This window comes from Lepidochelys kempii, chromosome 10 (assembly GCF_965140285.1).
Source record: "Lepidochelys kempii isolate rLepKem1 chromosome 10, rLepKem1.hap1, whole genome shotgun sequence".
In the NCBI taxonomy this organism is placed as follows: Eukaryota; Metazoa; Chordata; order Testudines; family Cheloniidae; genus Lepidochelys; species Lepidochelys kempii.
Window position 1 is genome coordinate 17,146,100 of NC_136389.1, and position 12,844 is coordinate 17,158,943.

The following is a 12,844-nucleotide window of genomic DNA, read 5'->3' on the forward strand; positions in this document are numbered from 1 at the left end:
AACCTGAGTGTCTCTGGATTAAATTTAGAAGCGTGAGCAACAAGGGTGATGTAGTGGTGGGAGTCTGCTATAGACCACCGGACCAGGGGGATGAGGCTTTCTTCCGGCAACTTGCAGAAGCTACTAGATCACACGCCCTGGTTCTCATGGGCGACTTTAATCTTCCTGATATCTGCTGGGAGAGCACTACAGCGGTGCATAGACAATCCAGGAAGTTTTTGGAAAATGTAGGGGACAATTTCCTGGTGCAAATGCTAGAGGAGCCAACTGGGGGACAGCTTTTCTTGACCTGCTGCTCACAAACCGGGAAGAATTAATGGGGGAAGCAAAAGTGGATGGGAATCTGGGAGGCAGTGACCATGAGTTGGTTGAGTTCAGGATCCTGACACAGGGAAAAAAGGTAAGCAGCAGAATATGGACCCTGGACTTCAGGAAAGCAGACTTCGACTCCCTCAGGGAACTGATGGGTAGGATCCCCTGGGGGAATAACATAAAGGGGAAAGGAGTCCAGGAGAGCTGGCTGTATTTCAAGGAATCCCTATTGAGGTTACAAGGACAAACCATCCCCATGTGTCGAAAGAATAGTAAATATGGCAGGTGACCAGCTTGGCTTAACGGTGAAATCCTTGCGGATCTTAAATATAAAAAAGAAGCTTACAAGAAGTGAAAGATTGGACAAATGACCTGGGAAGAGTATAAAAATATTGCTCGGGCATGTAGGAATGAAATCAGGAGGGCCAAATCACACCTGGAGCTGCAGCTAGCAAGAGATGTTAAGAGTAACAAGAAGGGGTTCTTCAGGTATGTTGGCAACAAGAAGAAAGCCAAGGAAAGTGTGGGCCCCTTACTGAATGAGGGAGGCAACCTAGTGACAGAGGATGTGGAAAAAGCTAATGTACTCAATGCTTTTTTTGCCTCCGTCTTCACGAACAAGGTCAGCTCCCAGACTGCTGCACTGGGCATCACAGCATGGGGAGTAAGTGGCCAGCCCTCTGTGGAGAAAGAAGTGGTTAGGGACTATTTAGAAAAGCTGGATGTGCACAAGTCCATGGGGCCGGACGCGTTGCATCCGAGAGTGCTAAAGGAATTGGCGGCTGTGATTGCAGAGCCATTGGCCATTATCTCTGAAAACTCATGGCGAATGGGGGAAGTCCTGGATGACTGGAAAAAGGCTAATGTAGTGCCAATCTTTAAAAAAGGGAAGAAGGAGGATCCTGGGAACTACAGGCCAGTCAGTCTCACCTCAGTCCCCGGAAAAATCATGGAGCAAGTACTCAAGGAATCAATCCTGAAGCACTTACACGAGAGGAAAGTGATCAGGAACAGTCAGCATGGATTCACCAAGGGAAGGTCATGCCTGACTAATCTAATCGCCTTCTATGATGAGATTACTGGCTCTGTGGATGAAGGGAAAGCAGTGGATGTATTGTTTCTTGACTTTAGCAAAGCTTTTGACACAGTCTCCCACAGTATTCTTGTCAGCAAGTTAAAGAAGTATGGGCCGGATGAATGCACTATAAGGTGGGTAGAAAGTTGGCTAGATTGTCGGGCTCAACGGGTAGTGATCAATGGCTCCATGTCTAGTTGGCAGCCGGTATCAAGTGGAGTGCCCCAAGGGTCAGTCCTGGGGCCGGTTTTGTTCAATATCTTCATAAATGATCTGGAGGATGGTGTGGATTGCACTCTCAGCAAATTTGCGGATGATACTAAAGTAGGAGGAGTGGGTAGATACGCTGGAGGGCAGGATAGGATACAGAGGGACCTAGACAAATTGGAGGATTGGGCCAAAAGAAATCTGATGAGGTTCAACAAGGATAAGTGCAGGGTCCTGCACTTAGGACAGAAGAACCCAATGCACCGCTACAGACTAGGGAACGAATGGCTAGGCAGCAGTTCTGTGGAAAAGGACCTAGGGGTGACAGTGGACGAGAAGCTGGATATGAGTCAACAGTGTGCCCTTGTTGCCAAGAAGGCCAACGGCATTTTGGGATGTATAAGTAGGGGTATAGCCAGCAGATCGAGGGACGTGATCGTTCCCCTCTATTCGACATTGGTGAGGCCTCATCTGGAGTACTGTGTCCAGTTTTGGGCCCCACACTTCAAGAAGGATGTGGATAAATTGGAGAGAGTCCAGCGAAGGGCAACAAAAATGATTAGGGGTCTGGAACACATGACTTATGAGGAGAGGCTGAGGGAACTGGGATTGTTTAGTCTGCAGCAGAGAAGAATGAGGGGGGATTTGATAGCTGCTTTCAACTACCTGAGAGGTGGTTCCAAAGAGGATGGTTCTAGACTATTCTCAGTGGTAGAAGAGGACAGGACAAGGAGTAATGGTCTCAAGTTGCAGTGTGGGAGGTTTAGGTTGGATATTAGGAAAAACTTATTCTCTAGGAGGGTGGTGAAACACTGGAATGCGTTACCTAGGGAGGTGGTAGAATCTCCTTCCTTAGAGGTTTTTAAGGTCAGGCTTGACAGAGCCCTGGCTGGGATGATTTAGTTGGGGATTGGTCCTGCTTTGAGCAGGGGGTTGGACTAGATGACCTCCTGAGGTCCCTTCCAACCCTGATATTCTATGATTCTATGGTAGTATTCATCTCCATAACCTGCCTCATTTACATATTCATCAAAATGAGTACACAATCAAAATCTAGCTATGACTCATCTATATAACAGGTGGCTGATATGGTGACAATGTTGCAAAAATAATCAGAGGATATTTAAAAACAGTACTTATGTGCCTTTAAGTAGGTTAGCATATGTACAGTAGCATGGGATGTGATTGTGTCCAGAATATAAACATATACTATACCTGGGTTGAGTTGCATTGTGACGTTTTCCCAAAGCTGCGTACTTTAGGAACTCATACACCTGTTCATGTCTGATTTCACAATCCTCACCAAACAACCCAGCTGACAAGCGGGATTTCTTCTCCTACAAAAAGTAAGTGCAAGCAAAGAACCATTTACATGCCCTACTAAGTAAATAATGTAGGGGTTCAGTAGCAAAATGAAGGGGATTGTATTGCAAAAGGGCATCTTAATGCTATTGGGGTGATAGGACCAAGAACATTTAAAACATTATTTCCTATAGCTATGTTTCCCTAAATCATTAGGCAACATTCTTCTTTCGGATCACATGATATTATTATTATTAATTACTAGTTACAGAAGCTTAGGTGCCCCAGTCAGGGACTCGTCTGTCTAGCTCTGGACAAATATACGATAAAGAAACTTTCCTTGGTCAACAGAGCTCACAGTCTAAGTTAACTCAGCTATGGTATTCTGCCCTCCCTACACATCTCCCATTGCCATCAGTGGAGATGTGCCCATGTAAACCAGGGCTAAATCTGGCCTTTCATGCAGCTTTACTTCTTTAAACTTTTCTATTCAGTTCACACTATCCTATCTGTTCTGGGCAGATGGGTTTGCTGTTTACTTGCAGAAAAAACAGCACAATCAAAGGAAAACAGCAGCAGGAAAAGTCACAGAGATCACTTTATTCGAGTCAGAATGAAGAACTCAACACACACAATTCAGTTTAGCAGTTTATGGAGCCTGCATATGTCTCCTACTTTGCTAGAAGGGAGCAAAATAAAAAAGTTTTGGCAACCTTCATAGGCAATACAACCAGTTGCAATGGAGATTGCATGATCCATTGCAATTTTATAAAATATTCTACATTATATGCTGGTAAGGGAAAGGTGCCATGGCTGCAATTGTTAAAACAAAAGGGGGCCATGGAATTATACTATATAGAGGAGAAAAGTAGCTATGGAATTTAGTGTGGTGAGCAATGATCATGCCTTGAATGCCTATTGAAAGTATGGAGAACTCTGCCACACACTCTCACAGGACAAGGAAAATAGAAAGAGCATATAGATCCAAATATAGGAGGCACTGTGAGACTCCTGCAAGGAGCTAAGTCCCCTCAACTCACACTCACTTCAGTGGGAGTTGAGGGAGAGATCAGCACCTTGCATGATGGGGCCTTTTTTCATCATATATAGCGTTATTCCACACACTGAAAATATTTCCCCTACCCTATATCGTGGATGCGATTCTGACACATTCTGATTGACAGTCATGACCTTATGAGTCATGAACACAAAATGCCATGTGGCAAAATGTAGGTACCTTTAAGGCTTCTCTCCTTATATTAACACGCCCTTTGTTAAATTGTATTTAATGATCTGCTAATATAAAATTGAGCTAGTGTACATATCGAAGTCATTTAAAATCAGATAAAAAAAGTCTAAAAGAAGGTCCCAATTTTTTTAGGTCCAAGTATTTTTACTAAGGTTATTCTTAAACACTACGACTCATAATAATAGTTTCTCATCTATCATGTGAGGTTGGACAAATATGTAATGACACTTTTAATGAACCCTAATGAAAGATCTACAAAATAGTCCAGCAGCAGTGTCCATTAACAAAGTCTACCTGGCAACTAGCAGTATTTAGACACTTCAGTCTCTAATCAGGTGCAAATAAGAGTCAGCTCACATGTTTGATATGCTTATAATTTCCCCAGAGTAGACATCAGACTAATTTTAACTCGGGTAGCTAATGTATTGTGCCATTATTGCTTTGGGCTGACTTGCGTCATATGACCTTGTGTTATGTTCCAGCAGATGTAAATTTACTAATGTAATCTGATGCAACGTTGCTCTAAGACGTACTTTTCTTTAGGAAGCATGTAGTTGTTCAGTGTGGATCATGTTTATTTTTATGAAACTTTCTTTAAAACATTAGTATTTTCTAGCAGAAGATTTTAAAGTGGAGATTCAAGGTTTCAGGTTTTTGCAGCAGGAACCAAATTTATTATTACAGCTACAACTAATATACAACATATACTTTATTATTATTATTATAGTTAATTCTTAGTACTGCTACTAATAAAATGCCTATACAAGGCTCTAGGTGCCCTAACAAGAAATTAGTAATACAGTAAAATCTCATCAGCATTAAAATAATCATTTCAAATAGCCAGCCACCTACATCTATCGTTTCATCATTCTACAAAACAAACTTTCAACCCTCTTCAAAAACTCATAGCTATTGAACAGATGTGTTATTTCACAGCTGGCACAGATGTGAAAAATTACAAATCTCCCTGAAAAATGTGGAATTCAAACTTTCCACGAGTTTAGCATGTATTGTGCATGTGCTGAGAAAAGGTTGAGAGATGCAGATGTGAGTGACTAACACTGAGATAAGTTTTGGAGGCAGGCTGGGCTGAGACCTTGGCTAGAGCCACCTTGCCTACTTCTGGGTTCTCTCAAACTGAGCCTGCAGAACAGGCCATCTAAAGCAGCTAGGTGAGAAGGGAAAAGAACATGTAACATCTTAGGAGAAAAGGGATGTGACTCTTGAAAAGAAAACAGGATAGGTTTTTTTAAGGGATGAGGAGAGCTGGGTGCTTTTTTCTCCTAAATTCTTAAATCTTATCCCTCCGCCCCCTGCGGAGGTCTCATCTGCAGGCTCATCCTGAGAGAAACCAGGCGTAGGAGACTAGAGAGGAATTATACACGCTGGACTAGTAATTGTAAAAAAGGTCTGTACAGCGTCATATATAATAGCAGGGAGTTTGACTTTTGCCCCACCACTCGTGAGGAATAAAAGCAAAAATACCTCTCCAGAAGGAAGTGATCATGAATGGAATATGAGCTAATCAATATAACTATGATAGATCTCCACCTACATACATGTGTAATATAACAAATTATTGGTTACATTGATTACCTTACGTTTGTGCTGGTTTTGGCAAGTGTCTTCATCTACTTTCCTTTTCTTTTTAGTTTTCTGTGGTTCTTCCACTTCTTCATTACATTCATGGGGCCTTTTGTGTCCAATTACGCAGGCTGCCTCAGCCATTTCATTTGCAAACATTGCTTAGAACAGACTGTACCTACATTTAAAAAAATAGAAATCAGTCACACTCTTGGTAATGGGTTTTACATTTAAAAACAAATCCAGTCATAATTTCATTTGTAATATGATATGAATTTAACTGTGTGACCCAAGAACTTATTAATGCCAGCCGGAATGTCCTGATTCTGGTACGCACATTCTGGTTCACCAAAGAATACTGTGTGAAAAGCTGTAATATAGCTGTTCAATAGAGTTTTTAAATAAAAGCCAGGGTCACAATGGTCATTAAAATCATTGTGCAATGTACGTACAGCTACTAGGTAGGGAGTTATGTATATATACTGATAATATGTTCTTCACGTCTGTATCAAGGTATGAGTCACCAGCAGAGGATTAAAAAACAGATTTATGTCAAACAAGAGACATTTATTCACTTTTCTCTCTGTCAGGATGTAAATTAAGCATTGTAAGCTAACACAATGGAAACCTATGTATATACAAAGTCAAAAAAGAGATGTGTAATCAATAGGGAAGCAGCATGCAGGAAAAATAAGCCACAGGTAGTTATCCTTTCTGCGAGTTCAGACAATGAAGTTTGGGGAGCATAAGTAAAAGGCAAAGAAGACACCCCCTTATTCTGCACCTAGGAATTAAACAGACAGTGAGTTTACATTCATGAATATGAGATCTCAGCCAATTTCCTGAAGTGCTGCCGAGGACTTTGGGGTGAGATAAACTTCTTCAGACAGGACATTAAACTGTTAGCTAAATTTAGCCTCTAGAAAGCATGTTATAATTTTGTTTGATATGTACCCATTTGTTTCCAAAATTCTCATTCACTACCCCTTGAATCTTTTGTAATAAACTTATCCTTGGTTTCACTTTATCTCAGTGCTGTAGTATTAAGTTAGGCACTGATCCTGAGCTGAATCATACAAGCTGGTGCATACACTGTTCCTTTGGGGACAGCAGACCTGGTATTTCTGTCAGTGTTCAGTGGATAAGGGGCTGGGCACTACATGGGAAAGCTTCAAAGGGACTCAAGGACTGAGGAGTACTTACTATTAACCTGCTAAGCAAAATAAGGGCTAGCATGGCCCAGAGGAGAGTGCTTGGGTGGCTAACAGGCTGGTGGGTGCAGGGAGCAGACACTCAACTAAGCACAAGCAAGTTCCCCTCACACTGAGGGTGGGGGGAAAACAAGGTAACTCACAGTCCTGGGTACCCCAAAAACCATCACAAAGTATAGCACTGTTTTAAGGATGTCTTGGTTCCCATTTAAACATTGATATTTCTTGGGTTAAGCACAACAATGGATTGGATCAGCAAGAAGCTAACTGTGCAACAGCATGATTTTCAAAACTCAATTTCATTGCACTGCTGTTACTAATGGAGAGGTTTTGTCCAGTCCATCATGACTCTTGCTTCTTCAACTGGAACAGGGTTTCTGCCGAGATTCAACCTCAGAAAGGCTGACTGGGAAAGTTTTCTCTCTGAATTGGATGAATCCATCTGTAATGTTACTCCAGCACACAAGCACCATGGAGAATTTGTCCCCCTGATGCAGAAGACTGCCCAAAAGAACACCCCAGTGGATGTTGGACATTATATGTACCTGGGCTTTCAGAAAAGACAAGTCAACAATATAAGAAATATTCAGAATGGTGAAGAAACCACTGGGCTTGGGAAAATGCTTACGAGAGAGATTAGAGAGAAGCGACACAACCGCTGGAGGGAATGGAGTGAAACAACAAACCTGTGCCATAATAGCTAAAAAGCATACGCCACCATTTGCTAGCTGAACCCTGATGGACAACAAGCAAAGCACATCGCCAGTCTCTCCCAACTAAGTGGCACACCAGCTCATCCTAAATGGGAAACCAGGCCACAAACCAAAGTGAGGAATGAAACAAGTCAAGCAGGAACTTTGCTTGCTAGGAGACAGCAAAGTCCACAATGAGCAGCTCAACTCTGAGAAGTTGACAATAGCCATGAAAACCCTGAAATGTAGAAAGAGAGTTGGACTCGATGGTATAGCTAATGAACCATTATTACTACATGCACCTCAGGACGAGAGTACAGAAATGGATGTTTGACTTTAACTCTTGGATGGAGATAATGCATATACCCAGGGTGTAGAGACAGGCCAAAGTGGTTGCAGTACTTAAACTACATAAAGACCCTCACTCTGCAAAGCGTTACCTCCCAATATCCTAACTCTGCTCAACCTACAAGCTATAGGAGCAGATGATAATGGGTAGAATAGCACCAATAGTGGACGGGAAACTGACTGAAGACTAAGCCAGTTTCTACCCAGGATGTTCATGCTGCAGCCAAGTTGCAAACCTAATTCAATAAATCTAAAATGGCTTCAAAATCTGCAAAATTACAAGGGCTGTGTTTGTTGAGCTATCAGCTTCTTATGACACTGGGAACTGCTATGCACTTCTACTGAATTGGCAAGAATTCTGAGAAATAACATGATAGTAGTCATCTCCTCCTTGTTCTCGAATTGATGTTCTTGTCAAGATAGATGGCAGAAAAGTCAATGGCGTACTCAACGGAGTGGATTGCCCCACGGTTCAGTGCTATCACCCTTGCTGTTAAATGTCTACACAAATGACCAGCTAGAATTCCCCAACATGCAAAGATTTACTTATGCAGATGATCTTTGTATCGCCACCCAAATGGAAAGATTTGAGGACACTGAACGCATTCTAACTGTCCCCATTGAAAAATACTCTTTCACATGGTTCTTGAATGCCAACCCTAGCAAGACACAAGTGTGCACCTTTCACCCAAAACACCATCAAGCCAAACGAAAACTCCAGATATTGTGGGATGGTACAATCCTTGAGCACTATGAATATCCGGTGTATCTTGGGGTCACATCAGACCAGTTGTTCTCAACCTATTTGCCACTGTGGACAGCATATGGAGCTCTCTATGTGTTATGTGGGTAGTATTCACACAATATATATATATACTACCTATATGGCCCTGAGGTTGTCACACGGGCCGCAGTTGTGAGCTGATTGGGCTGCAAGCAGAACCACTGCATTAGGCCAAATGCTGACATTCAAAGAGCACACCAAGAAATTGAAAAAGAAAGTGAACTCTCAAAATTGTGTTCTCCAGAAACTGGCCAACATAAAATGGGGAGCTGATCCCAAAACTCTGAGCAATCTGTTTCACCCTCTATTACTCAAATGCAGAGTACTGTGCCCCAGTCTAGTTACACTCAAACCATACACACCAAATTGATACTCAACTCAATTAATCCTGTAGGATTACCACAGGAACTTTGAAACCAACTCCCAGACTGTCGCTATACTGCCTTGCAGGGACTGCACCACCATCAGTGAAGTGGGATGCCTTCAATAAAAGGGAACATGCACCTGGTTGTCTCCCCAAGACACATACTGCATGGACACATTCCACCCTGCAAGAGGCTGAAGTCCAGAAAGAGCTTTGCCTCTGAAAGTCCCTTGCCCCAAAATACTACTGTGGAAGGCTACAGTGTAACAAAATGGCAGGAAATGCAGATGATCTTGGAGAATCCAGTTTCTTTAGAACAACTCCCACAGGCACTAGCCTCAAATGACAATACTGATATGCTCTAAATGGAGAGAAAGCTAGAATGGCAAAGACTGGTAACAATGTGACCAAGTGGAAGCTGAAGAATGAACCCAAATGTGATTGTTGAGAGCCTAGGCAAACACATCCTGTACTCCTGAGGAACTATTAGAGGTAAGTGACAATACCAGGACTTGGCTGCAATTTCAGATGGACAAGCTATGATGAGGAACTCAAACAGAAATGGTTTCTTATTCCACCTGTTTCTAAAAACCCTAACTTCTATTTAAACTCCTGTACTGACCTCTGTGACATTGGGGGAGTGATAGCTCAGTGGTTTGAGCAGTGGCCTGCTAAACCCAGAGTTGTGAGTTCAATCCTTGAGGGGGCCATTTAGGGATCTGGGGCAAAAATTGGGGATTGGTCCTGCTTTGAGCAGGGGGTTGGACTAGATGACCTCCTGAGGTCCCTTGCAATCCTGATATTCTATGATTCTATACCTTGGGGGAGCACCCTGTAAACCCCATGTTCCTCATTTATATATAACCGTGATATTGCATATAAAGCAGGACATGTGAGCTATCAGGAGAAAGGTTATGATCTGCTGAAAGTCACTGTTCTATCAAAATATGTACATCGTTAATGCATACGAAGTTATAAGAATCATGTAGTCTAGCTGTCACTAAAATATGCTGTGGATTTGGGAAGCGCCCAGATACTAGCTCTCCAGAGACAATGTCAAGGAAAGTAACCAATGTCAAACAGGTGTCAAACAACCATTAACAGGCATTGTCCAGCAAGGGAGCTACAATTCAATGACTCACCTGCATAAGGCCACACCAGGGGAATTGCTCAACCTTGCCTGGAGACTCAGTAATGTACACCAGACATACCTGGACTTGTGTTCTCCAAACACATGGACTAAGGCCCAAGGTATAAGACAGAACGCATTGGCCACATGCTGGGCCTTCCTCCTGCCCCCACCCATGCTGCAAGCAACAAAGACACTCAGAAGAAGACTGAAGACTCCAACAGAGGGGACTGGCCCAGGTTTAAGGAACAAACCTGTATATTAAGGACTGCAACATCCAGTGGGGTGAGAAAAGCTGCTTAATCTAGATCAGGGATCTCAAACTCAATTTATCTTAGCATCAGTCCTCAAATCCTCCCAGCAGGCCAATAATGTCACTGAAGATGGTAAGCAGAAAAGAAAACATTTATATTGTATTTTCTATTTCGAATTTCTTAGAAATAATAAAACTATCATACAGCTTTACGCAATTCTTTGCCTGCCAGACAGTTTTTAATGTTTACCAGACACCTGGCAATGCATCAGTTTGTTGATGTTTGGCCTCAGTGACTGAGCAGTTGAAACCTTCAGGATTGCAGCAAGGTGTGCGTCAGATAGTTGTGTTCACTATTTTGACTTGTTTATATTCATTGTGGAAAAAAGCAACATAGCCTCCATGACTGACTCTGCCCGGCAACTAATGATGGTATCTCTGTCCCTCTCCTCCAACCAATGGAAGCTGAGGGGGGGGCAGCACCTGCAGCGGACAGAGCCGGCAGCATGGCTGCATGCGTCTCTCCTCCGTGGGCCGCAGATGGCCTGTGGCCCGGGACTTTGAGACCCCTGATCTAGATGTTGCCCAGTGTAACAGGGTCCCAGGCTGCATCCCGGGATCCCGTCACAACCTCATACAGCATCTCAGGGTGCAGGAGCTTGTTCCTTACCTTTTAACTGGTGATGGTACTAAAATTTGCCTGTTGGGACTCCAGTCACATAACCCAGCTGCTCTTGTTTAATGACTTTCCTCCAGCTATTGCACAGAAGAGGTGAATTGCAGAAATTAGAATACATAAAAAACAATAACTCTGCTACACCATCTAGTCCAGTGGCTCTCAACCTTTCCAGACTACTGTACCCCTTTTAGGAGTCTGATTTGTCTTGTGTACCTCCATTTCACCTCACTTAAAAACTACTTGCTTACAAAATCAGACATGAACATACAAAAGTGTCACAGAACACTATTACTGAAAAATTGTTTACTTTCTCGTTTTTACCAGATAATTATAAATCAACTTGAATAGAAATACTGTACTTACATTTTAATGTATAGTATATAGAGCACTATGAGCAAGTCATTGTCTGCATGAAATTTTAGTTTATACTTATTTCGCTAGTGCTTTTTATGTAAGCCTGTTGTAAAACTAGGCAAATATCTATATGAGTTGATGTACCCCCGGAAGACTTCTGCATACCCCCTGGGCTACATATACCCCTGGTTGAGAATCACTGATTTAGTCCACCCTCCTCCTCCTCCCAGTGCAGGACTATTTCCAGGCTTGGAAATTTTACCAGACTCCTACTGCCCAGAGGTCAAAAGATGAATGAGGTCAGAGGGCAACAGCCTCGTGAAATGCCAGCCCATGGGTGGCAAGTTAACCTCCTGCTGGGGAAGCCTAGTGCCTTCCATCCCCTATTCTGCCTGAGGCCCTGCCCCTCCTCCACCCTTTCCACCCCCTCTCCTCCGCTGGAGTACCAGGCAGGCGGCCCCAGCACCCACAGCGCCAGAATGCTGGGCAGAAGTGAGCACTGCCACAGCTGCCCCAAGTCCCAGCCGCAGGCCCGCCAGCCCCAGCCCAGGCCACAGGGGAAGAGCAGGCACTGGAAACAGGCAGGAGGCAGTCTGGGGGTGGAGTAGGGGCAGGGCTACGCTGGGCTGTTTGGGGAGGCTCAGCCTTCTGTGGTCCGTGTGATACAGGCCACCCATACCAGCCTGCTTCAGTTTATGGGATTTCTTCTAGAGCTTTGTTCTTTGATGCCACTCAGAGGCTCCATCTTTTATATCAGCCAGTGAGTCAGAAAAACATGAAGCCTTCTCTCTCACCATCTGTATCTGGCTTCTTTCTTTGAAGCTTCCACAGCAAAGCCTCCTGGTTTCTGCGGGAAGGAAGGTTTCCATCACAGTCTCCTGGCTGCTGGGGGCACTGGGGTATTTCCACTACTCCGGCGCCATACTTTGTTTTGTTAAATTCCCTTCTCCCGTAATAGTTACAGCTGCTTCCCAAGCAGCAGCAGAATGAAACTGGGATTATTTTAGGCAGGCTCAGGAAGAGCAGCTGTGAAACTGACTGAGGTTGTGTTAATTTTACTGAGGCACAGCGTGGCAGAGCCCTGGGCAGCAGCGGAGACACTGATACCGTCTGGCTGCAGACTCAGGAAAAGAATGGGTAAAAACACGGCCTTTCTCCAGGGGGTGCCATGCTGGGGGGGGGGGGTCCCCCACAATGCCCGCCCATGTGCCCCGCACGAGGAGGAGGGGATTCCCCGGGATGCCCCCCTCCATGGCCACTGGGGAGGAAGAGGGCCTCCTACAGCTGCCCCAGGGTCTCAC

At 43.8% G+C, this 12,844-nt stretch overlaps 1 protein-coding gene across 7 annotated transcripts in view; it reads right to left on the reverse strand.

Moving 5' to 3' along the window:
• Positions 1 to 12,844, reverse strand: part of REXO5 (RNA exonuclease 5) — a 33,645-nt gene that overhangs the window by 20,489 nt on the left and 312 nt on the right. For 3 of the 7 annotated variants that reach the window (XR_012161130.2, XM_073362224.1, XM_073362228.2), the window contains exons 2-4: positions 11,181 to 11,266; positions 5,742 to 5,907; positions 2,810 to 2,931 (exon numbers count right to left, since the gene is read on the reverse strand). Coding sequence is in view for 6 of the 7 variants with exons in the window: in XM_073362224.1 (XP_073218325.1) it covers positions 2,810 to 2,931; positions 5,742 to 5,888 (269 nt within the window). In the remaining variant the exon portion in view is untranslated. Of the gene's footprint in view, positions 1 to 2,809; positions 2,932 to 5,741; positions 5,908 to 10,511; positions 10,630 to 11,180; positions 11,267 to 12,337; positions 12,839 to 12,844 lie in introns of those variants that run through there. The other 4 variants (XM_073362226.1, XM_073362225.1, XM_073362227.1 and 1 more) reach the window with 4 other exon arrangements.